The sequence below is a fragment of the Podarcis erhardii genome, assembly GCF_964252035.2.
Source record: "Podarcis erhardii genome assembly, chromosome: 5".
NCBI classification, from domain to species: Eukaryota; Metazoa; Chordata; class Lepidosauria; order Squamata; family Lacertidae; genus Podarcis; species Podarcis erhardii.
The window spans coordinates 90,776,428-90,802,767 of NC_138509.1; the positions used below are offsets into that span (position 1 = coordinate 90,776,428).

At 44.3% G+C, this 26,340-nt stretch overlaps 1 protein-coding gene across 2 annotated transcripts in view; it reads left to right on the top strand.

The window, feature by feature from the left end:
* Positions 1-26,340, top strand: part of USP13 (ubiquitin specific peptidase 13) — a 60,361-nt gene that overhangs the window by 24,000 nt on the left and 10,021 nt on the right. The window contains exons 6-17 of one of the 2 annotated variants that reach the window (XM_081862363.1): positions 5,406-5,500; positions 7,092-7,279; positions 8,677-8,748; positions 9,498-9,591; positions 17,003-17,128; positions 19,122-19,275; positions 20,570-20,744; positions 21,152-21,240; positions 21,547-21,669; positions 22,391-22,417; positions 24,738-24,881; positions 25,760-25,926. In XM_081862363.1, the coding sequence (XP_081718489.1) occupies positions 5,406-5,500; positions 7,092-7,279; positions 8,677-8,748; positions 9,498-9,591; positions 17,003-17,128; positions 19,122-19,275; positions 20,570-20,744; positions 21,152-21,240; positions 21,547-21,669; positions 22,391-22,417; positions 24,738-24,881; positions 25,760-25,926 (1,454 nt within the window). The remainder of the gene's footprint in view (positions 1-5,405; positions 5,501-7,091; positions 7,280-8,676; positions 8,749-9,497; positions 9,592-17,002; positions 17,129-19,121; positions 19,276-20,569; positions 20,745-21,151; positions 21,241-21,546; positions 21,670-22,390; positions 22,418-24,737; positions 24,882-25,759; positions 25,927-26,340) is intronic. The other variant, XM_081862364.1, reaches the window with a different exon arrangement.

The following is a 26,340-nucleotide window of genomic DNA, read 5'->3' on the forward strand; positions in this document are numbered from 1 at the left end:
GAAATATGAAACAAGTTTGCAGTCAGTATTGTGAAAAATTCAGGTTTTAAAGTGTATTGATCTTTTGATTTCAGCGGAGAACTGCAAGCTTTGGTTGCGTCCTGTTCTTATAACTGCTAAAAGGAATTAGTGTAGTTTGCATGTCCAGGGTTCCTTGAATGCAAACTCAAATGAAAAAAGAAGAAAATTTAAAGATATCCAGAGGGGTTGCTTTTTAATCTGTTTCTGCGAAAACAACAAAGAATCTTGTAAGACTTTAAAAAACTGACAAATCATATTATGTCATAAGCTTTTGTGGCTTGGAGCCTTCTTCATCAGAGATATGCAGTGTAATCCTCAGTTGGCATGGATGTGATGTAAAAGTTGGAGTGAAATGGCAATGAAAGGCAAACAAAGATTTGTATCCAAGTGTCTTTAGATGAATATCAGCACTTCAAAAGTTGACCTCAGCTGGCCTCCGGAGTGGCTTATTTGCCTGGAATTAAGGTTTCAAATGTTATTGTTTTGTCCCTGTTTTGTTTTATCTCTAGTCAGACATCCATATGGATGTTTTTTCCAGCTGAAGTGAAATGCTTCAAATACTGTTACAGATGCAACCCAAGGTTCATTTAGGTGGCTCTGATAAAGCACACAAACTTTTTCCAGGTGCTGCACAGCATTGTGACTTAACTGGAAAAGCACGAGAACACTGAGCTCTTGTTTACAGAGGGGAACAATAACATGTACCTGGAAACAGAGACTCCTATGGCATGCAATGGCAGCAGAAGGGCACCATGCCTATCCATAAATGCCAGCAGGGTCACCCTTGGCAGACACAAGCAGAGAGAATGCTGGACTTTATCAGCTGGACATCGCAACGCTTATTGAGAGGAACACGGCTCCTGTTTTTGCCTTGCAGGATTTAGGAGGCCAGAAATTATATGGCTGGATGATGCTCACGGTTTTAGCTCTGATAAAACCTTAGTATGCTGCTTTTGAACCCAAATTAGGATTACAAGGCGATTTAGCAGCAGTAGCAGATCTGAAATTCTAGCTAATTTTAAGTTTCTCCTTCCACTGTTCTTATGGAGAAAGAGGTCATTTGTATTATCGTTTTTCAAATAAAGAGGGTGGAAATTAGGGGTGGCCTATCCTGTTTCACTGCCTGAGGCAAAATGGGAAGTTCCTCACCTTTCTGCCCTTGCCAAAGCCTCATTTACCAGGATTGCATGCCTATGGCATCTGGGTTCATTCTGCAGAAATTCTGGCTCTGGCTTCTGGTGAGCTCTTGCAACAGCCCCACGAGATCACACAAATGCCTCATACAACCTTCTCAATATCTTGGGTAAACAAGGCACTCTGTCTCTCTTACCAGCGTCTCGGGAAGGGTGCATGAGGCTCTGCACAACCTCATGGAGCTCTTGCATGATTTTGCAGGGCTCTTGTGAGATTTCCCTGGAACCAGGAAGCCACCACATCCACTTCTCTGGCAATGGTATGCGCCTGTGGAGGCCCCCCTTGGATTCTACCACCCGAGGCGGCTATCTCAGACTGCCTCATGACCCTGGTGGAAATCTTTTGAACTACATACCCTCACTAGCAATATCAGCATTAGCAGATGGCAATATATTCCTTAGCAGATGGGAAGCTATGAGATGACTTGCCCCAAAGGCACACGGTATGCTTTGAATGCAGGTATTTCAGATTCAAGTGCAGAGCTTTAATCTCCTGGTTCACAGTCGTGTTCATCCTTCTGTTTTGCCGCACGTACACTGAACATTAAATCCACTACAGTTAAAACCCAGATGAACTGGTTCCATACTGTGCTGTAAGTGAAGAGGAGACATCGACAGGTTGCCAAAGGCCAGAGATGCCTGCCTGATTCAAGGAATAGAGTAGCCCAGCAACCTCCTGCAGGGGATGGTTAAACAAATATAAACAAACAGACATAGGAGTCCTTAATGGGTCTGCCTCATGGAGAAAAACATCTTTGCCAGCCTGTTTAGATGCCACAGCTTGGATCCTAAGTTGCTCCCCCATCCATGCAATTGGGGGTTTGAGAGCAATTGCTCCCAACTCCTACCCCCTGCAGCCCACGACACCATATGCCACACCATTCCCAAGGCTCCTGCAACCCCAGGACCAGATCTTTGTGGGGTGTGTTCGCGTGTGCACATTGAGGGGGCTGCAGAGGAAAAATAGAGGCAGGAGAGGCATGTTCCGTGAACTCTGTTGCATTAAATGGAAGGAAAGTTTGGATCCACACCTGTGATACTATGTGTAGTAAGCCCATGCTTTGAGATTGGGGGAGCACACAAGGAGGGAGTTACAGGGATGAGGAGAGCAACTGAGGATTTGTGGGGAGGCACATCTGGCATGTGCTGATGTCTGTTGCAACTGTCTTGAACTTGCTGGTAAAGCGAGGCTTCCTAGAATCATAGAATTATATAGTTGGAAGAGACCCAAAGGGCCATCTCGTCTCCTTCAACGCACGTTTTTACTAGCTTCTTGGACTGCTAGGGCCATCAAGGGAAATGTTGTCTGCTTTCAACTAGCAGGCTATGCAAGAACCTGGGCGGTGGGGAGTGGGTCTGCCTTCTAATTTTGTACATAACAGCCCACACAGCTGCCCTCTCAGTGGCTACTAATCCTGCTGACTACATTCTACCTCCAGCATTAGAGGCAGTATGGTGTTGGTGATCATCACTGCATCTTCTGACAGCAGATTTCATAGCTGAAGTGCAGTCCCAGGTTCTTCTGCCCCAGGGCAACTACACCCTTGTGCAAATAAATTGAAACAAACAATGTAGTTTATTGTACAAAACTCACATATACATGTACAAAACTCACACATACATACATTAGTAACGGATATGACCTCTGCTATTTTTAAGCAGCATTTGAACACGGTTTGACATGGAGTCTACTAGTTTCGAACAGTCACTGTTGATTTTCAGATCCCTGTACCACACTTGAATCAGCGCCTGAATGAGCTTCTCCATAGTCATACAGTCTACAGCACCGAGGCGACTATGGCATATAGCCCACAAATTCTCAATCGGATTTATGTCCGGGGAATTCCCTGGCCAATCAAGTACCTGTATTTGCTGTTCTGTCATGAATTTCTTCACCACTTTTGATGTGTGACGGGGCGGGGGGGGGGACTAGGTCCTGCTGCAATATCCCAGTGCCATCAGGGTACCTCTTTTCCAGCTCTGGAATAACTCCCTTTTGTAGTTACAGATAGGTAGCCGTGTTGGTCTGCCATGGTCAAAACAAAATAAAAAAATTCCTTCCAGTAGCACCTTAAAGACCAACTGAGTTAGTTCTAGGTATGAGCTTTCGTGTGCATGCACACTTCTTCAGATACGCATCTGAAGAAGTGTGCATGCACACGAAAGCTCATACCTAGAACTAACTCAGTTGGTCTTTAAGGTGCTACTGGAAGGAATTTTTTTATTTCCCTTTTGTAGAACCTCAATATGTTGTGGCCAGAGCATCATTCCATCATTCCTTCTATTGGCTGCAGGCTTCCAACACCATAATGATCAACTGACTTTTTGTCAAAACAAAATAAAAAAATTCCTTCCAGTAGCACCTTAAAGACCAACTAACTTAGTTCTTGGTATGAGCTTTCGTGTGCATGCACACTTCTTCAGATACACTGAAACAGAAGTCACCAGACCCTTCTATATAGTGAGAAGGTGGGGAGGGGTATTACTCAGAAGGGTGGTGGGAATGGGTGATTGGCAGATAGCTGTGATGAGCCTGTTGACGACTCTTAACGACTGCAATAGGTCTTACAGGAAAAAGCAAGGGGTGAGAAGGTGAAAAATGGCTTTGTCATGTATAATGAGATAAGAATCCAATGTCTTTGTTCAGACCAGGTCTCTCCATGGTTTTAAGTTTGGTAATAAGTTGCAATTCAGCAGCTTCTTTTTCCAGTCTATTTCTGAAATTCCTTTGTAGTAGAACAGCTACTTTTTGACTTTTTGTGTTTGTTTTGAGTACAGGATTACAAGTAAGGTAGAAAACATACTTTGCTTCAATTAATTTGCACAAGGGTGTAGCATTTGAAGCAGAGTGTTCTTCCTGGCAGGTGGGTCAGGAAAGTTCTCAGCAGCTGCTCTTTCTCTTGCTGATGAAGGAACAAGGCAGTCCTCCCCTTTCTGTGTTATGCTCCTCTTGAAAGGCAGGGCTTGACCTGTGCTGCGCCCTGGCTTTTAGCTAACAGTTTTTTAGGCAGAGGAGCTACTTGCAGCCTGGTGGGGAGGCGGGGGCTCTTCATTTGCAGGTAGGCAGCCACTCTGATCGGGAACAAGAGAGAGCACCTGTGCGCCAATTGCCTTGATTTGATTTCGTGGAGAAAAGCGATCCCACAATCCCTGTCTCTCTTAATTTCTGGAGGGGAGGATCCCTCTGGGTTTAGTGGAGCAGGGTTCATAACCCTTCCCCCTTCCCCAGGCAAGAGATGACCTCTGAGTGGCCTTTTTGTTCTCTGGCCAGTGGACAGAGCCAAAGTGAGCTTATACTAAACCATTGGTTCATGCAGCCCAGCATTTTCTACACTTGACTGGCAGTAGCTCTCTAATTTCAAGGCAGAGAAAGTCTGCCCTCCGATACCTTAAAACAGGCATGTCCAATGTCTGTCTAATCCAGTCCCTATGGCAGTTAATTGGTGTCTAATCCTAAAAAAAGCTCAACAACTTGAACTCTAAAAAAAGTCAACAACTTTGGTCAGCCCTTATGCATGTTCACTTAATCAAATCTGAATTTTATTGCTATTCATGTTTTTATACTGTATTTTATGCTGCTTTTACAATTAAGTGTTTTAAATTTGTTGTTAGCCGCCCTGAGCCCGGTTTTTGAACCAGGGAGGGCGGGGTATAAATAAAAATTTATTATTATTATTATTATTATTATTATTATTATTATTATTATTATTATTAAATCTGGCTCTCTTTGAAAAAAAGTTTGGGCACCCCTGCCTTAAAAGAACTGGAGATTCCAGGGATTGAACCTGAGAACTACTGTGTGGAAAGCATTCATTCTGCTCCTTGGCTGTGACTTTCTTTCTAACACCTGAAAGCTCACTGCTGCAAGGACAGAGCCAGTTGCCTTGTTCTGCGCCTCTCAAATTGCCCTGGGCAATGTGGGATGAAGCCACAGAACAGTGGCACACCAAGCTGCTGCAGCAATGTCTGAAGGGCACCTTAGAATAGGGATCTCTTGGTTGCCAATGGAACCATTATAATGTGGAGAACTTGGTAGCGAACAGAATGTCCAGAATTTGCTTAATAGTTGAGCTGGCATGTGTGCAGCAAAATTACTATCGCTTGGTGGTAAAGCTTCAAGAATATGCTGTTGTTAAATAACGCTGATGGGTAACACTCAGTGAGCAGTCCTTTTTCTTCTTTTCTCTGCAGATGTCTATTCCTTTGATGAAGAGGAGGCGGTTTTGGACCCACACATAGCCAAACACTTAGCACATTTTGGCATTGATATGCTCCAAATGCATGTAGTAAGCGGCTTTCCTTTTATTCAGAATCTGTATCTTCAGCAGTCATGGAAAATAGCAGGGAAAATCAGTGCCTTAGTTGGAAAAGCACAGTTCCCATTCTTGTGGGAGATCCTTCTTTCTTTTAAAATATATAATCTGCTTTTCAGTTTATGTTCTCCTGCTAAAAGGCATCTGATAACATAATAAAATGACACCAGGCTGTTTCTTTCTTTCTTTTTTAATTAAAGATTTTCTTGTTTTACAGAAGTAAGTGTAATGCCTCGTATTTTTTCCATGTAACATTTTTACAAATTCTGAGTTCTGTAAGGCTCTAAGTATGTAGAGTGGATATATCAGCAGACAGTAGTTAACACTTACGACGTTCGGAGTGTAGAATCATTGATAAAACAACTGCAGAAATTGTATAAGTTTATGTAACCCAAAACTGAGTTGGTCGGAGGTTTTGTCTTTTTTGCTTTTTTATTTTTGTTTTGTTTTGTTTTGTTTTTCCTGTATTTCGTTTTTTATCTGTTCTTGGCTCGGTATTTGTATTTGTATGTATGTATGTTTTATTTTAATGTCTTTTTAAAGCATGTTTAATAAAGATATGTATAAAAAAATAAAAAAAAATAAAAAAAATAAGTATGTAGAGTGGGAAGTGAGAAAGGAGTGGGGAACCTTTCTCAGCCCAGGGACCACATTACCTTCTGGGGAATCTTTTGGGGGCTGCTTGCAAGTGGTTGGAACAATGATTGTAAACTTAGGATCAGATACAGAGGCCTGGAATGCTGCTTTTGGCGTGAGGTTCCCCAACCCTGATGTACAATATATGTGTATTTGGAAACCAAGGCTACGCTTTCCCTCCTGCCTAGGATTGAACCGTACAGTCACATTTTGCAAAGTTTAAAGAGGTAAAGGGACCCCTGACCATTAGGTCCGGTCGTGACCAACTCTGGGGTTGTGGCGCTTATCTCACTTTATTGGCCGAGGGAGCTGGCGTACAGCTTCCAGGTCCTGTGGCCAGCATGACTAAGCCGCTTCTGGCGAACCAGAGCAGCACACGCCGGAGCGGTACCTATTTATCTACTTGCACTTTGATGTGCTTTCGAACTGCTAGGTTGTCAGGAGCAGGGACCAAGCAATGGGAGCTCACCCCGTCGCGGGGATTCGAACCGCCGACCTTCTGATTGGCAAGTCCTACGCTCTGTGGTTTAACCCACAGCGCCACCCGCGTCCCTAAGTTTAGGTCTCTGCAAATCGGACTCTCCATTTTTTATTTTTTTTTACCACGTATTGCATGTGAAGCTCCATAGAAAAACGAGGGCGCTTTTTATGGGTATAGCAGTGGCCATTTCTGTATTGCGGCTATAAACGTGGGAGTAAGTTGTGATTGCAGTTGCTTAGATAATTCAGCAGGTGGAGACATGATTGCATTTGTATCTCAGCAAGCAGAAAGCAAACTATTTTATTGCTTAGTGTTTCATTTGGGAAAGTTCTCAGAACAAGGTGTTTTTTTCATTTTTCTATTTAAATACACCTGCTTTATAAGTTCATAACATACGCTTTTGAAAACTGCTGCTGCTTAAAAGCTTTTTTTTTTTTTTGCATTCAGACGGAGAATGGCTCAAGAGATAACGACATCAAACCCAGAGTCTCTGAATGGGAAGTGATCCAAGAGTCTGGCATGAAGCTAAAGCCAATGTATGGTCCAGGATACACGGGCATGAAAAACCTGGGCAACAGCTGCTATGTCAACACTGTCCTACAAGCCATTTTCAGCATCCCTGAATTTCAGAGAGCGTAAGTCAGTTTTACGGCAACCAGATTAGAACCTCTTATGTTCCTCATTGCACTACTAAGGCTCGCTACAGTACACAATGGCAAACTCCAGGTCTGCCCCAATGCTTATCCTCAACAGGGAGCTGTGGTTAATTGGGACTTCCTGGGAAGTATGCCTGTCCATTGGTGAATGTAGTTATTGCATTCTCACTTTACATATTTTGTTAGATGTGAAGTGAGTCTAATAGATACATGTCCAACCCATGTTTTATTTTTTCCATCTCTCTTTTTTTGGAAAGCACTCCTAAGCTTGCTGGATTTCATAGGGATCCTTCATCCTCTACTCCCGCCCCTGCAGCAACCATCTGTTTATTGAGTGCATATATAAATACTTTCAAGCACAGTGGTGTGAATCTCCCAAGAGTCCCCTGGCCAGAGGGGATGGCTCTTCATTAGAATCCCTTCCCCCTGTCAACTGCACACTCTTGCCTGGCAATAGGGTTTGCATAGTCATCCTAGGAACTAATCTACTCCATCCTTCAGCCAGATGGAGATGGGGAGACAGAGGAACCTCAACTGCTGTTTTGCTCCCAGAAGGAACTGTATTGCTTGTGGAGTTTTAGCAGGTGTCTCACAATTCCAACCTCCAAAATTTGAGGATAGCATTCATTTATTTATGCACCACTCTTCTGCTGCTGTACTTAAGAGTGGCTTTGCAGCATAAGGATAAAAACAGAGCATTAAAACTATAAATATACAAATTGGGCAGATCGTTAGATCGTATGAGTGGCATTCAATGCTTCCCCTTCGCTGACGAAACGGAAGGGCAGGAACGTCCAGTGATTCCTGTTCTTCATCTCTGCAGCCCCCTCTGCCTCCTGAATCTGTTCCTGAAGGACCCCCAGTCCTCCAGAGCAGATTTTGAGGAAGTGCATGGGAAGGAGGAATGGTGAAAATTTCCTCCTTCTTGCTTTATGCTGCCGGATGCCTTCTGTGAACAGTGTGGAAGCATTGGATACCACCCAATGCAACCAGTTCAAAGAAAAAAACCAACAGTAGTGAGAGACTAAGAATGTTAGCAATTAAAATCCACAATTAAAGGATGCTATATGTCAAAAGCCCATTGAATCAGGTGTCTTCAGTTTCTGACAGAATAGAGATGGAGATGGTGTCTGACTGATGGATTTTGACTTGGGGAGCATTCCAGACCTCAGCACTGCTATAGAAAAGACCCAGCCTCTCATTCTTGTCACAGTGGGTATATTGAGATGGCAACAAGAGCAAGACCTCTGAAGTGGATTTTAAGGCCTAGGCAAGACTACATGGGAGCAGATGGTCTCCTCAGCAAATTATGTCAATGGAAAACAATCTGCTCTGTTTGAATGTTCTCTTTTTCCTCCACAATTCTCTCTGGATAGGTACGTGGGAAACCTTCCAAGAATATTTGACTACTCTCCTCTAGACCCAACACAAGATTTCAACACGCAAATGTAAGTGGCAGGCTTTATATTAAGCAGCAGATTTCTCTGAATGGTTGAATCTCCCACATTGTTTGTTGCTTTAATAACCTTTATGAGGTACCCAGACAAACACCCTTCTGGACATGGGGGGAAATGTACTAATTGCCTTTTGGCATTCTTATTAAATGACAGATTTCCTTTTGAACTTGGTTAGTGGCACGGCTTGTAGCGGCAATTATTCACGGTAGCTTTATCTTATAGGATGTAATTGATTATAAAGCTGACTTTAGCTGTTTCCATTCTGTGGAGAGTGCCAAGCATTTGTTGATTTTGTTTGTTCAGTATTTGTATTGCTGCTTTACAATTTTCATTTAATTTATTTTTGGAACCACCTGTGACATTTGAGAAATGATTGTGCTTGATTGACTTTGATCTGATCGCTGTCTCTGATTTGACCTGGACTTTCACCAGAGTAGTCCTGTTGTTTGTAATAAGCATAGCTATGTGGTTTGGAGAGTATTTTCCCCCACATAGCTAACACTACACTATTTTGTATGACTTGCTTCTTTTTGAAATGGGGATGCCAAGAGGGAAGAAGCTTAGTTGGATCATAGTAAGGATGTGTGTTCAGGGTGTGTGTTAACAGATGGGCCACATTTAGCCTTACTTTCACCCTCCTGCTGTTTTCTCCCTACTCTGAGCCTGGTGGGAAACATTTTGTGTGCTTTCTCTCTCCTTCCCTACTCCCACCCCACCCCTCCCCCCTCCCTCTACTACAGGGCTAAATTGGGACATGGCCTCCTTTCAGGCCAATACTCAAAACCACCAACGAAATCTGAGCTCATTGAACAGGTGATGAAAGAAGAACACAAGGTATTTACCTAGCATGCACAGCTTGATAACTAGGTAGAAGATGTCAGGAGTTCAGCCTACACTCGAGTAGGACCCTGGCAGAGACACATGCACGATTGGCATGTTCCCTCCCTCCTGGACGATCGTTCGGGAGCGTCATAAGCTTTCTTCAGCCCAAACATCACAGCGACCGATGCCAACCGGCACCGGCACACTTAGGGATCCGCAGAGTATGCACAGTTGCGTAACAGACCTCAGCAGCTGGCTAATCTACTTTACATATAAACACACACAGAGCACTTCAGCATGGCTCCCTTTCTCTCTAGCATCAGACAGCAAAGAGAAAAAGAACAAACGACAATACAGTGGTGCCTCGCAAGACGAAATTAATTCGTTCCGCGAGTTGCTTCGTCTTGCGATTTTTCGTCTTGCGGAGCGCGGATTCCCCGGGTATTAACGGCTTTAAGAAAAAGGAAGCAAACCCGCAAGATGTTTTCGTCTTGCGAAGCAAGCCCATAGGGAAATTCGTCTTGCGAAGCACCTCAAAAAACGGAAAACCCTTTCGTCTAGCGAGTTTTTTGTCTTGCGAGGCATTCGTCTTGCGGGGCACCACTGTAGTCCCACTTCACGGAACACAGTAACACAAACATCCTGTCTCCGTCACTTCCTACTTGGCAGGGGGTTGGACTCGATGGCCCTTGTGGTCTCTTCCAACTCTATGATTCTATGATTCTATGATTCTGTGCGGAGTCAAAACATACACTGTCATGTGGAAGACAAAAATCCCATGACTGCAATCACTGAGCAGGAATTCTTACAGAAGAGGCATCCAGGCAACAGCGTAGCTAGCTGCTTGGGTGCCCAGGGCAAGCTGCCCATGGGGGTGGGGCAAGCTGCCCACTGGGCGGGCCGAACCGGGGCAGGGCGTGCTGTGTGGAGCCTCACTGCCACCTCACCTACAGCTGTAGGGAGGCTGAGCCTGGGGGAGGCAGGCAGACGCAAGCCCCATGCTGCTGTTTTGGGCAGCACAGAGCCTGCAGGCACCCAGGCCACCCAAGAGGCATGCGTGGCTAGGGCGCCTGCAGGCCGCCCCCCACGGTGTGCCACCCCCCACCTAGCTATGCCTCTGTCGACAGATCTGGGCTGTGCCCTGCATCAGCTGAGCATGGCTCCCCAGAACACGTTCTTAGACATAATCTATAATGCATTGGCAGTGCCGTAGCAAATCTGCTGTGGTTTCTTGCCAAGGTGGCTCAGTGTGGAATGAAGCCCTGAAGGCAGAAAGCCTGATAACTGCTGGTGGCAGATATACCCCCAAAGCAGCCCAGAGTCCTGGCCAGAGTAAATGCACATAGAAACAGGACAAACCTGAATATTTTTAAGAACTGCAGCAAGGAACACAGCACAGATTTGACTTCAGCACCTCTGAGCGGTTGAGTACAGCCTTCTCTCTATCTTTCCTTTCGTGAGGTAGTTTTGTTGCATTCTGGAAGCAGTGCTCGGAGCTAGTATGTTTGGCCCACGGGGGGATTTTAAAAAATGATATATTTATGGCTGCCTGCCGTATAATCTTTACTTTTACAGTGGTGCCCCGCAAGATAAATGCCTCGCAAGACGAAAAACTCGCTAGACGAAAGGGTTTTCCATTTTTCGAGGCGCTTCGCTAGACGAATTTCCCTATGGGCTTGCTTCGCAAGATGAAAACGTCTTGTGAGTCTTGCGAGTTTTTTCCCTCCCCCCTTTTTCTAAGCCGCTAATAGCCGCTTAGCTGCTAAGCTGCTAATAGCCGCTAAGCCGCTAATAGTGCTAAGCCGCTAAGCTGCTAATGGGGTGCTTCACAAGACGAAAAAACCGCAAGACGAAGAGACTCGCGGAACGGATTAATTTCGTCTTGCGAGGCACCACTGTATTAGGCCACTGTCTGACATAGTTCAGCTTGTGTCCAGTTAGCGTTTTGTGTCACTGTCAATCTTTTGTTACCCTAAAACTTGGAAACTCACAATGTCCCCACCCTGCCTCTCCCTCTCTAAGGTGGTGTGTTTGGAAAGGAAAGGTCACCATGTAATGGATACGGGAGATGCAGTAGCTGGAGAGGAATTTTTGTTCCTGGAAGAACTACTTAGAGTAAACGCAGTGGTGTATTTATAGCAGGGTTGCAAGTTCAACCAGAAGAGTAATTATTTGTTTGAAATCATTTTAAATCTGCAACACATTTTTTTTTTAAAAAAAGCTTAAAACTTTGAACTGAGTAATTACTCAAAGCTAATTTTAATCAGCTAAGGCAAATTCTAATGGGTTAGGGCCAATAGTTAAAGATATTCACCTTCTGCTTTGGGGAGGCTGTTTTGGTTCTGGTATGTTCCTGCTTAAATAAGGGATTAAATATAAAATGTTAAAGATGGCATAACCCCCATCCTTTTTTAAAGGACTCACCTCCTGTACCTATTATTCTTATTCTTATTCTTATTAAAAATACATCTTTCCCTGAATTGGGTTCTTAGTGGTCACCCATCCAAGTTGCTAATTAGGGCTACAGTGGTACCTCGCGTTAAGTACTTAATTCGTTCCGGAGGTCCGTTCTTAACCTGAAACTGTTCTTAACCTGAAGCAGCACTTTAGTTAATGGGGCCTCCTGCTGCTGCCGCGCCGCTGGAGCACGATTTCTGTTCTCATCCTGAAGCAAAATTCTTAACCTGAAGCACTATTTCTGGGTTAGCAGAGTCTGTAACCTGAAGCGTCTGTAACCTGAGGTACCACTGTATATTTGTTTAGCAGCAAGATGGTCCCAAAGATGGCATTTCCATTCTAAATGATAGTGGCAGCTTTTCTTTATTAAAGTCTAAGCTATTGCACCCCTCAGGAACTATAGAAAGGCAGCTGTATGGAGGCTTTGCTAAAACGAAAATTTGTTTAAACGTGGTTGGTTTATCGATTAGCTAACAATTCTTTAATAGCAGTCCTCAGTTTATAGAATCCCTAAAGAAGATGGGGAGAATTGGAGCTTATTCACACGACTACCTGAGCGCAAGTTAGTTCTAGGGAGAGCCTGTGCATTTTAGCTCCTGGTCCGTGATGAGGTGGCTGCGTTGCCTCTGCCAACATATGAAGTGTTTTGATGTACCGCTGCAGATCTTGCTTCTTGGTTGTTTTTAGTGGTGTTCCAAAATCTGAACCCCGTGCATAGTAGAACATGTGTACAACTGGCTCAAGCCAGGATGGGAGCCAGTAGTGGTGAGCTTTCTCAGTGGGTTTTCTTTTACTACTCTTCATCCACCCCCTATTATTGCCTTATGGCAAGAGCAGAATTCTTGTTTTGCTCACCCCTGCAGTCAATGTCTGAGGCCGGGGGAATGGGAGAAACCACAGCTGCCCTGCACTAGAGAGAAGTTAGGGGCTTGCATGCCTCCTTGCTTCCCACTTTTGTATCCTGCCTATCCTCTGTTTTACCTTCACAACAATTGTGTCGTTGAAGATAGGCCAAGAGTTTTAGGCCAAGTTAGGCCAAGGGATTTTGTGGCAGAGTAAAACCACTCTTGCCACTCTCGTCTTGGATCAGCATCATGTTTCCAGTAGCCTTTTCCCAAGGGTCATGCTATTTGCTGGAGTTGCTGCGTTGATGAAGAGGCGCAGATTGCAGCTATAACAAAGGCGGCATTTTTTCATCTCCGCCAAGCTGAGCAGTTGGCTCCTTAACCTCTCTCGCCCTGACCTAGCCACTGTGATCCACGTGACGGTCACCTCCAGACTGGATTATTGTAACACACTCTACGTGGGGCTGCCCTTGAGACTGACCCAGAAAGCGGGTGCAGAATGCCACAGCAAGACTCCTTATGGGGTCCTCGCTGCAAGATCACATTCACCCGGTGCTATTCCAGCAGCACTGGCTCCCGGTGGAGTACAGGATCAGGTTTAGGGTGCTGGTTTTAACCTTTAAAGCCCTATATGGCCTAGCACCCTTATACCTACGGGACCGTCTCTCCTGGTATGTCCCACGGAGGACCTTACGGTCTTCAAACAAAAACATCTTGGAGGTTCTGGACCACAGGGAGGTTAGGCTGGCCTCAACCAGAGCCAGGGCTTTTTTGGCTGTGGCTCCAATCTGGTGGAACGCTCTGTCACAAGAGACTAGGGCCCTGCGGGATTTGACATCTTTCCGCAGGGCCTGCAAGACGGAGCTGTTCCACCAGGCCTTAGGCCAAGGCACAGCCTGACCCCCTCCTTTGGTAATCCTCACAGAACTCTAGCCCAATGGTTGCCATTAATTCAATTTGAACTGATTTTAGAATGAATTGATTTTAGAATGCTGTATTATTTTACTGTTGTTAGCTGCTCTGAGCCCAGCTTCGGCTGGGGAGGGCGGGATATAAATAAAATTTTATTATTATGTTTATTTATTATTGATGAGGAAAGTGTTGAGCCTCTGTGTGATCGGTGGAGTAAAGGGTGCTTTGACTTGGACATGGGTGGAGGATTGGATGAGACGCATCAGTGGATTCTCCTAACCAATGTGAGCTGGGGTGCCCAAACTCAGTGCAGCCAAAGCGTTCTCTGCCTATATAACCTACAGAAACAAAACAAGACAAATGCAAATCCCGTTGCTGATGTTTTGCAAAGCTTCACCATCCAGTTCTCTGTGTTTTTGAAGGATGGTTTCCTTGCTCTCCATGTTACTGCCCCCCTCTGCCCCAATCTCTCGGGCAACCTGTACAAAATCACGACTTTCATATTATGTGTGACTCCAGAATACCTTTTGGGCCATAGAGAGTGGCTTTCTTTGCCCGTCTCAGTGGAACTACCTGTTTGCCTGCCCCCTCCCCTGCCCCATGAAGAACGTAAGTTCAAAACCTATTTAGCAAAGGAGCACATTTCAGCTTTAGTTCATATTAATGCACTGCCATCATGAGAGGCAATGCAGTCGAAACAGAAGCGTCATAGCAATGATTAATTTTGCATTTTCTTCCTCACACACTCTTATTTCTGACAGGCAATGCCAAGTTTAGTGTAAAAATGGTCCATCAGATTTACTCAGATATATCTACCTTGTTTTTCACACTGATACCGTGGCACTTTACATGGTGCCTGTAAACACACTTCATAGAGAGCTGCTGTATATTTTAATTTCTTGCATCTTTGGAATCAATCCATCCATCGTTGGACGACGTCATTGGGCGCCTCCTGCCCAAAGCGTTCATGTGAGAGATTGAATGATCTGACCCACCTTATTTTTAGCTAAACGGTTTTGCAACTGTTGATGGGGAAAGCGTTGCCAGAATTTTCTCTCTTGTTTGCTCTCAGAGTGTGTGTGTGTGTGTGTGTGCGCGCGCACGCACGCACGCTCTTTCTCTCTCTCCCACACACAGACACAAAAACAAACATACTTACACACAGTTTAAAATCTGCCTGTGCACTGCAGCAGATTAGCTTGGTAGGAGAAGGAAATTCCATAGAGGACGCTTTACCAAAGTAAATAATAAACAGGAGATTTGGGGGAGGGTGGTACAAGGAGGCGGGTGTTCAAGGGTAGCAAACATGGTGCCCTCAAGATGTTGGATTACACCTCTCATAAACCACAGCCAGCATCTTCCATGTCTGTCAATACCAAGAGCAAGAGTATAGCATCTAGATCAAGGGAAGTAATAGTGCCACTGTATTCTGCTCTGGTCAGACCTCACCTGGAGTACTGTGTCCAGTTCTGGGCACCACAGTTCAAGAAGGACACTGACAAACTGGAACGTGTCCAGAGGAGGGCAACCAAAATGGTCAAAGGCCTGGAAACGATGCCTTATGAGGAACGGCTAAGGGAGCTGGGCATGTTTAGCCTGGAGAAGAGGAGGTTAAGGGGTGATATGATAGCCATGTTCAAATATATAAAAGGATGTCACATAGAGGAAGGAGAAAGGTTGTTTTCTGCTGCTCCAGAGAAGCGGACACGGAGCAATGGATCCAAACTACAAGAAAGAAGATTCCACCTAAACATTAGGAAGAACTTCCTCACAGTGAGAGCTGTTCGACAGTGGAATTTGCTGCCAAGGAGTGTGGTGGAGTCTCCTTCTTTGGAGGTCTTTAAGCAGAGGCTTGACGACCATATGTCAGGAGTACTCTGATGGCGTTTCCTGCTTGGCAGGGGGTTGGACTCGATGGCCCTTGTGGTCTCTTCCAACTCTATGATTCTAAGAGCAAAAATGGCAGAAGAGCAATAGCCTTCATGCCCTAACCAGATGATCTGATCTGCCAGAGTTCTTCATGTGTTCTTATCCTTCTCTCATGCAACCAAAACTACAGAATTCACAAGAGGGGATGGCTATTAAATCAGTTTCAGCCCATACTGTGAATGCGTCCAACATTGCATTGCCCAGGTTCCCAGTTCTCCTGGCCCAGCAGTTCGTGCATCTGCATTCCTCCTGCCCCTTGTGCTTTCCGGAAGACGAGCTACAGCTCCCATCATCTCCAATCACTGATCATGCTGGCTTACCTAAAAACCCTTGAATCTTGATACATCCCTCTTTCAACAAGCCTTCTGAAATCTTTATCCTGGCTGTTCCCTTGCCCTGTGTTTTGGATTGATTTTTATGTATGTGCTATTCCAATTTTTATATTTATAACCATTTTTTAAATGTGTTTTTAACTATATTTGCTGTATGTGTTTATATTGTCAATGGCTTTGAGATCCCTCATGGGAAGCGATTCAGAAATGAAATGAAATAGATAAATAATGCTGCCCTACTTGCGTTGCGTGAAGGCAGCATGGACCTATGCTGCCTGTTGTCTGGCAGGTTTGATTTTTTAAATATTGTATTATTTTTTCTAACGCTTTCTGACACAGAACTAAGCAGCATACAAGGTAGCTGGAGTTTTGGTCTGACTTTCCTTCTGTCTGCAGGGCAGTGGAGGGCATATGCGTATTGCCCAAAATAGTTTTCAGAATTCCCAGTATCTCCCTTCACCTCCCTGAAATCATTCCATAGATGTGGGGAAATGTAAAGACAATCCCTGTAAGGTGTGTAGTTGGGCAGGAGGAGTGTTACCTAAAACAACCATAACTAAACTAATAATAATAATAATAATCCTGCTTTATTGCAAATTATGTGATGTCATTATGTACATTTGGAGTCACAAATGCATGCCATTTCGTCTTTTTCTGGGGTTGTGGGGGTACTTGAAGACTTGCTCCCACCTCCCGCCTCACGTAGAACATGCATACGCTATCAAGCGGTGTTGTGAATTGCACCAGTTCATCCCTAAACTTCCCATGTGTACCTTTGGGCAAATAATTAAATCTGTTCCTCTCCCAATGGGAATAGCTCTTTGGGTAACTTGATACTGAGAAAGATGGGAAGGAAGCTCATAACAGTGGTACAGAGCGCCGTTTTTGTCACATGCAACAAAGCATTAATTACAAAGCGTCATGGCATATTTTATTCTGTTTTTTTAGCCTCAGCACAATGGCATCTCTCCTCGCATGTTCAAAGCTTTTGTAAGCAAAGGGCACCCTGAATTCTCCTCCAATCGGCAGCAAGATGCACAGGAGTTTCTCCTGCACCTTATACATCTCATAGAGGTGAGCAAGGGTTAGCCACTACTTGTCTTGTCTTTGTTTGTATCAGACAAAAATGGTATGTTAGTCTTGTACAGTATAGTAAAGGTAAAGGGACCCCTGACCATTAGGTCCAGTCGTGACCGACTCTGGGGTTGCGGCGCTCATCTCGCTTTATTGGCCGAGGGAGCCGGCGTACAGCTTCCAGGTCATGTGGCCAGCATGACTAAGCTGCTTCTGGCGAACCAGAGCAGCGCACGGAAACGCCGTTTACCTTCCTGCCGGAGTGGTACCTATTTATCTACTTGCACTTTTATATGCTTTTGAACTGCTAGGTTGGCAGAAGCAGGGACCGAGCAACAGGAGCTCACCCTGTTGCGGGGATTTGAACCGCCGACCTTCTGATCGGCAAGTCCTAGGCTCTCTGTGGTTTAACCCACAGCGCCACCTGCTTCTTACTGTACAATATAGTAGTTTTGGTGTAAAATGATTGATCGATTGGTGTGGTACCAGAGGTGTACATGGCACCTTTGTAGATTTACATCAGCAAAATAAGATGTGTCTTTGCCCCAAGGAGCTTACACAGGAAATCTTGCTGCTGCTGCTAGATTTATTATGCGGACTTCACCACCAGGTCCCATGGTGAGCCACAGCAGTAGGGAAGACAACGGAGGAAAGGGAGATGATTCTTTGATCTTTACAGAATAATAATAATAATAATAATAATAATAATAATAATAATAATAATAATAAATTGCTAGGTTAGCAGAGACTATTTCCAGCAACTAATTCAGCAAAATTGGGACATTTCCTTTCAGATAAATCAATTGAGTGAATGGACATTTAGTGCCTTAACATATTTTATCTTGAGGAGTTCCATGAAATAAATTAATAAAAATCAATTCATGAGTCTGTTAAGTATTGACATAGGAGCTAAGTACTTATTGAAAGCTTTTTTTCTTGGACACTGACGACAAGGCCAGAGAAACTTTCACAATTGTGCGCATAGAGCATTGTAGTGATTATTTCCCACCACCCAGTTGTGTCGGTACTACTTGATTGCAAAGTAGGGGTTGTAGTCAATGCGAGTCCTACTCAGAGTAGACCTGTTAAAATTAATGATCAGGATTAATTTGTGATGCTGAACTAGTTGGGCCATTGGCCTGATCCAGCAGGCTCTTCTTATCATTTCTTCCTTTTGGAGTGTGAGAAATTTAAATTTCTGCCTGTCTTGTACTCTCTGTGATGGTTTTGAGACATAACACATCACACTCCCTTCCCCTAAAATGTAATGGGTATCGGTATATTTTTCCCCTTTTATCTTACAAAATCTTTTCTTCAGCACTGACTTCCTGTCAAGTCCCTTCGCATATGTTTTATCTTGCAATGGAATGTACACAAAACAATAAACCTTTCTATATAATTTTTCCAATGCATTCTGAAAACATAATAAATCCTTAATTGTTATCCACCTCCTTTTACTTCCTTTATCACTTGAATGCTAGCAAATTATTGTATTTTTGAACATATCTTCTATAACCATCCCATTTTTTCACAAATTTTTGCTTTGAGTTTCCTCTGAGTTTGCTAGTCAGTTGAGCCATCTCAACCAATTCCTGTAATTGGACTCTTAATGTCTTAGTGCTTCGAGTGTTAAAACTAAACTACTTTTCCTATGTTACTATGAGAGTATGGGAACAGCTTCAGTGTGGCTCCTTCCTATCATCAGCAACACTTCTGAATACCAATTGCTTGAAACCACGGGAGGGGAGAGTGCTCTTGTGCTCTTCTGCTCCCTAGATTCCCACAGACATCTGGTTGGCCACTGTGAGAACAAGATGTTGGACTAGATAGGCCTTTGGCCTGATTCAGCAGGCTCTCCTTAGGTTCTCGTCAGCATCACCCCAGCTCAGAAACTAGGACAACAAGGAGATGTACTTTGGATCTCCGCATCTGGCCTGGTTATTCTTGCGCTGTCATGATTGTCGAAGAGGTATGACCTGTTTTCTCCCTTCAGAGGAACCCCATTGGTTCAGAAAACCCAACCGATGTCTTCCGGTTCTTGGTGGAGGAACGTACACAGTGCTGCCAGTCCAGGAAAGTCCGATATACCGAGAGGGTGGACTATCTCATGCAGTTGCCTGTAGCAATGGAAGCTGCAGTGAACAAAGGTTAGGCGGGAATTAGGTTACTTTGCATGTGTTGGTTTTTGCGTCCTTCAGAAGAAACTTCTGGGTTCAGCTCAGTTTATTCACGCATGCATGTTATTCCAGCATCACAATGGCTTGCATGTGTGAATGAGCCCTTACAGATTTAACTAGATTTAACTTCACAGATAAAACTTTGCCGAGAGAGAGAGAGAGAGAGAGAGAGAGAAACCAGTTTATTCATCCAGCCTCTAAAGTAAAGGTAAAGGGACCCCTGACCATTAGGTCCAGTCATGACCGACTCTGGGGTTGCAGCACTCATCTCGCTTTATTGGCCAAGGGAGCTGGCGTACAGCTTCCAGGTCATGTGGCCAGCATGACTAAGCTGTTTCTGGTGAACCAGAGCAGCGCACAGAATGCCATTTACCTTCCCGCCGGAGCGGTACCTATTTATCTACTTTCACTTTGACGTGCTTTCGAACTGCTAGGTTGTCAGGAGCAGGGACTGAGCAACAGGAGCTCACCCTGTTGCGGGGATTCGAACCGCCGACCTTCTGATCGGCAAGTCCTAGGCTCTGTGGTTTAACCCACAGTGCCACACACATGCATGTGTGATACCATCCTTAGTCTTACTGTGATGCAAAATACCTGAAATGCTGTCCTTTAAAATATCCTGAACGTCTGAGACCAGATGGATTAAATGGAATACTTCATGACGATCAGTGGGAATTTGCACTTTGAGGGAACCTCTTCTGTGTTAGCTGAGATGGAATCCCAGAGTGTTACAGAGGAGTATTTTCATGCATGGCACTAGTCAGTCCTGTTGGGCAACACTGCTGACCTGTTTGAAGTGACAGTTGAGTGTACCCAATGTTCCCCTTTGTTCTGTATATTGCATCATGGGGGAATGGTGACACAGGAAATATCCTTGTCTTGAATCAGACTATTGGTCTATCCAGCTCAGAATTGTCCACACTGACTGACCTCTGGGAAAAGGTCATAACTCATCTCTAGCTTCTTCAGGTAAAGCTGGGAAAGATGCCTACCTGGAACCAAGAGGGTTACTGCCAATCTGTGTAGACAAAACTGATTTGTGTGGACTTGGTATGAGGCAGCTTACTATGTCTTCCTAACCAACTTCAACCTTAACTGTAAATCCTAGATATCAAAATAACAAACCATGCTTATGGTTAGTGAGGGGAGAAACTTGAAGGAGACTGCATGTGGGAATGCAGTATTTATTATCTGAGTGCCTCACATAAGGTTGTCCATTCTCCACATGCAATGGTCCTCTGTTGTTGCTTGTGTTCCTGGTTAGATGAACTGATTGCTTACGAATTGAAGAGGAGAGAAGCTGAAACTGCAAGGAGGCCTCTGCCGGAGCTTGTACGTGCCAAAATCCCTTTTAGTGCCTGTTTGCAGGCCTTTTCAGAACCAGATAATGTAGAAGACTTCTGGAGCAGTGCCCTTCAAGCCAAGTCTGCTGGAGTTAAGTGAGTCTGCAGTTTGTCCTATACATGGGTATGCATGTTAAGAGAGAGAGAGAGATGTTCTTAAGAAGCTTCAATCACAGCCTCCTGAATGCCTTGGGAATACAAATACAAACAGAATTAAATTCAGGAACCTTTGTATCTGGGTTTGTGGGGACTGGCTTTTCCTTGCTCCCCATTGCCTCCAAATCCCCGCTCCCAGCTACATATTGAGTACATAAAAGGATTCCACCTGGATCAGACCAGACTCCAGATTGCTTTTGAACAAATTAAAAAGTCACTGGTCCCAATACAGATCCTTCAGTCTCCTTCCATTCTTCCAGCAGGAATCTGTTTTTGAGTGCAGCACTCTTTTGGTTCTTCATTCCTACGGCTCAGCTTCATTCACATGAAATTGCTTTTGTTTCCAGAACCTCTCGCTTTGCCTCATTTCCTGAGTACCTGGTAGTACAGATAAAGAAGTTCACTTTTGGCTTGGATTGGATACCTAAGAAGCTTGGTATGTGCTCTGAATATTCTGTTCTATATTCAGTTGTCCTGGGTTCTCCTGTAAGGTTTCAAGGGATTCCCTGAGAGCACAGAAACCATTGTTATGGAGACAATAACAATTGTCTCCAATTTTTTGGTTTAGGACTAAAGCACTGGGTTGGGGAAACTGAGTATGGGAGCATGCTTTAATAATAACTTTATTGTCAATGTACAACCTGTGTACAATAAAATTAACTGAGCCTCTCCCCCCAACCCAATGTTCCTGTAATGTATTAGCTGTGCATCTATAGGCTTATTTGCTCTGCTGTGTTTGCAGATGTTTCCATAGACATGCCAGATCTTCTGGACATCAGTCACCTCCGTGCCACAGGCCTCCAACCAGGAGAGGAGGAGCTCCCAGATATCTCCCCGCCCATTATCATTCCTGATGACCCCAAAGGTACTGCCTGCTACCACGAGGATCTCTACTCCCCCACCATTCTCCACCACAACTGTTAGTTGAACTTCTTTTCTGTTCCTTTGTCACTTTTGCTCCCTACCTGTTCACATGGGACTTCTTCTGGGACGACAAGCTCCAACATCTCCATGGCACATCCTTTGCACTGCAGCCATTGGGCGCTGGGCTTATGGGTGTGAGAGAAGTAGCCAGTTATAGAACTGAGGCCTGTTTCCTGGTTTAGTAAGTGGGATTCCATTCCTTGACAAAATTTTGCATGGTGTGCAGGCAGGAATTGAGACTGAGCTCTGAAGACCCAACCTGGAAGTAATATGAGGAGCAATCAATGGAGAATGGGGAGCTCATGATCAAGGAAGCCTACTCAAGCATAGGCATTGGGGTAGTTCTGGTGGGCCACAAAGTACCTAGAAGATTGAGGACCTGATTTAGAGGAGATGCATAGATGTGGTCAGCCTGCAGGTGTGTGCACACACCTATGCAAAGAAGCAGGGGAAGGTGAGCTGAGCATAATTGGTTAGGCCAATGGCACAGATCCCCATGACCAGATCTGAAGCCCTAGTTCAAGCACATCTAATGTCCCAACAAGGCCTTGACTCTATAGCAGTGATGGGATCTAGTGTTTGCACCCAACGCAAAACTGGCCAGCTTCCTCTCTCTCGCCATCCCAGTGCACACTCCCTCACTTTGCCTTCTTCACTTTCAGATGGCATGACGAACCATTTCATGGAGCGTATGTATTTCATTTCATTATGTTGGCTTTATTATTTTTTAAAGGCTGTTTTAGTCAACTTATTTGCTGCTGCACAGGGGCTCTTTGTCTGTAGAGAGATGCATGGAAGCTCTTCTCTTTGGGCTTTTAATTGTGCCATTGGTTTGAATGTCTTCCAACCTATTCTTAATGTTTGCTTGATTGTTTGGTGGAAGACGTGAAAAGTACCGTATTTTTCGCTCTATAAGGCGCACCAGACCATAAGACGCACCTAGTTTTGGGAGGAGGAAAACAAGAAAAAAAAAATTCTGAATCTCAGAAGCCAGAACAGCAAGAGGGATCGCTGTGCGGCAAAAGCAGCGATCCCTCTTGCTGTTCTGGCTTCTGGGATAGCTGCGCAGCCTGCATTCGCTCCATAAGACGCACACACATTCCCCCTTACTTTTTAGGAGGGAAAAAGTGAGTCTTATAGAGCAAAAAATACGGTACCAGGGAAACATCAGAGACTGCTCTCCTGTGTTGGAATCGTCTTTATCTTTACTCCCTCACAATTGGTTCAAGGCTTGGGAATGCTAATTTTCTTTGGCATAATTCTTTGCTCCCACATTGGACGGAGCATCAGATTTATGTATTGCCATTGGAATAGCCTTGTTGGATCAAACCCATGAAACAGTCTTTTGCTTCCAACAGTAGCCAGCCAAATACTTCTGGAAAGCCTACAAATAGGGCATGATGACAACAGCTCTCCCTCGTTGTTTGTTTTGGCTTCCTAGTATTCAGAGGGTACTGGAGATTCCATTTGGCCATTGAGAGACATATTTTCTTTTTCTGCAAACGAACATCTTCTGACCCCAGGGCCCAGTTTGTCAGATGGGAATAAAGAGGGGCAGATTTAGCTTTTTAGCAAATCCCCATTGAATTGAATCAAATCACCTTGGAATGTGCCTGAATATGGTGGTGGGAGAATTGCATAATTGATTGTTAAATTTTTTTTGGTTGATTTTTGGTATTTTATATAGGCTGCCCAATAACATTATTCAAGCAGTGATTCAAAACATAAATATTGCAGGGTTTTTTTAAAGTCCTGAGAATTTTTTAAAAAAACTTTACATTGTGTGAAAATAACCACAAGGAACATTCAAGGTGAGCCTCTCTGGGGAGGGGCACACCACAACCAGGGTGCCCAATGCCAACATAACCCAGCAAGTAGAAATATAAAACATTAAACCTAACACTGATGGGTTGTGAAAAGCATTGTGGGACTGAGGAAGTGGGCAGGGTCAATGGGGGAGAGGCCCACAGGTGAGATGGGAAGGTTCTCTGGACTAGAGGTCCCCCGCTCTGCATTACATTGAAGACTTCCAGCCTTAGCTGTCTAGTAGACAGAGCATTGCTGTTGCACCTGGAATATTGGGGCTTGACAGTTAATGGCTCACTTGAAGCTAATAGTATGGTCTTCATTCTGTATTCCCTATGCCAATTTGCTCAAGTGGCTGGCTTTTAGTGCTAAGGGCCAGAGTGTCCTAAGAAATGTCTGCTTCCAGCTGTGCAATAGATTATGATTCCAAGACTATTGAAAGTTGCCCTCACTTTGCATTCTACCTTACACACATACACCCCACAATGGAATTGCGGATTCCTGTGGACGATGAACCATAACATTGGCAATCCTGTCTGAGCTTAAATTGACTGAAGCTATTGCCTTCAGCTTACCCTTTTGCCAAACCTTAGTTGCAAATCTGTTGCTGAGGCTCCAGTAATGTATGTGAGTAAACCTTAAAATTTGGAGTAGCTGTGGTACAGAATAACCTGGGAAGCTAGCGTTGCTATCCCTCTCAGCATAGGGAATAGCAAATGCCTCAACTGATCTTTGTAGGCTCTCATAACCATTTATGTGCTTCCATCTCAGTAGTGCGTGTCCATATTTCTCTGAGTGATTTATGCTGTGTTATTCTTTAGAGCGAAACTGAGCCTGTGTAAATGCAAGATCATTGTAGAAAGTTGCCCAGATGAGTGATTAATATTAGAGGTGAGAGTAAGGATGATGGCAGCGATGGGAAGGGATACAGAGCTGTAAAGTTAACCGTCTTTCTCTTTTTACTGGATAGTTGGAGTTTCCAACAGATGCTGCCTCAACCTTTTTATTACAATTATGAGGGACAGAAAGGTTTTGAAATGGGCAGCAAATTGCAGGTTCTCAGTTCTATGAAAACTGCACATTTTGTGCCACAATTGAAACACAAAGCCCTGTCCATTGATGGGGTAGGATGGTATTTTGCTTTGCTTTTGTTTTGTTTGACAGCTTCTCACATTGGGAATGTCCTCTCTCTCTCTCTTTCAGCTCCAGATATTGATGAATCCTCAGTGATGCAGCTAGCTGAGATGGGTTTTCCACTGGAAGCATGCCGTAAAGCTGTCTACTATACAGGCAACATGGGTGCTGAGGTGGCTTTCAACTGGATCATTGCCCACATGGAAGAACCAGGTCTGTAATCTGATTGGGTGTGCATATGTCTGCAATAGACATCGCCATGCCTGCTAGGACAGTTTGGTGCTCTCTGTGCTTCCTTTTAATTGGATAGCACTGCATGATATACATGATTTAGTACAACCAAAACAAAATGTGTACACTTGTAAATTCTCTAATATATTTGAAATCAAATGAACACACATCTGTCAATCTTTGAAAGTCTGTAGAAGTATAAGTCTATAGTTGAAACAAAGTAATAGGTGCTATCCTGTGGGCTAAGCGGTAAAACTTTTTTAGGCGTTGATTGTGCCAAAGTAGTAAGTGAATAACAACGGAGGACAGTGATCCCGGATAATCTGACTGTTTCGCTGGAATCTTCTTCAGCACAACTACAGAAGAATTCAAATATGAAACAATGACCTGTGTACATGAAAACTATATAAACTTCACACAGAATTGCAGTGCTACCTAGTATACTGGTCTCCGTGTTGCTTGTATTGTTTGTTGTGTTAAGTTTGCAACACAGGGGTTTGTTGTTTTGTATTCCTTTTAATTGGAAGCAATCCACAACTTCACCAGCTCCTTCACTGTTCCATCCTGGATTAGCTTATTGTTGCAGAATCATGGGTGTGGGATGGACTTTGCGGGTATCTAGTCATCTGTTTCCTGCCTTGCAAATACATCTGTATGAACATAAGTGGAGACCTGTTTGATCAGACCCAAACATCCACCTAGTTCAAAGTTTCTGCTTCCCCCCATGGAGCCCACAAGCAAGGCATAAAAGGAACAACCCTCTCTTGTTGTTGCTGTCCCAGTGACTCAGCTTCTCCTGGTTTAGGAATAGGCACTCAGTTTGTTTGCATAGATTTAAATATTTGCCGCTTACGTTCCAGATTTTGCAGAGCCCTTAGCAATCCCTGGTTACGGAGGAGCCACTTTTCCTGGGGCAGGTGGAGCAGCAGTTGTTGGGCTGGATAACCAGCCCCCAGAAGAAATGGTTGCCATCATTACCTCCATGGGCTTTCAGCGGAATATAGCTTTCCATGCACTACGGGCAACAGTGAGTCGTCTGGCAAATTATTGGGGGTCTCTTTTTATCACAGATGCAAACGTCCTCCACTTCCTCATCAAATATGACTTTCAAAAGCTGGTATGGTAAATTAATGTCATTATCCAAAGCAGAACAGGCCCTTTTGCTGCCATTAGCAGTGGCAGCAGGACATTTGACAAAGGAAGACCTTGCACTCCTTTTCCCTTGGGGAATTAAGTTTAGGCAGCATCCTGTTCATAGGTACTGGTCAGGGGAAAATCTTGGCTGCAAAATCTTCTTTGCCAATAGCTTATTGAGGGTTGGGAAGCAGCTTTAGGAAGACAGGCTTGAGGCTTTTAAAGAGAATGCAACTCTTTGACCAATACTCAGAACTTCTCTGTTTGAGGTGCCTATTTATTGTTTCAATAGCACAGCCTTCCTCAA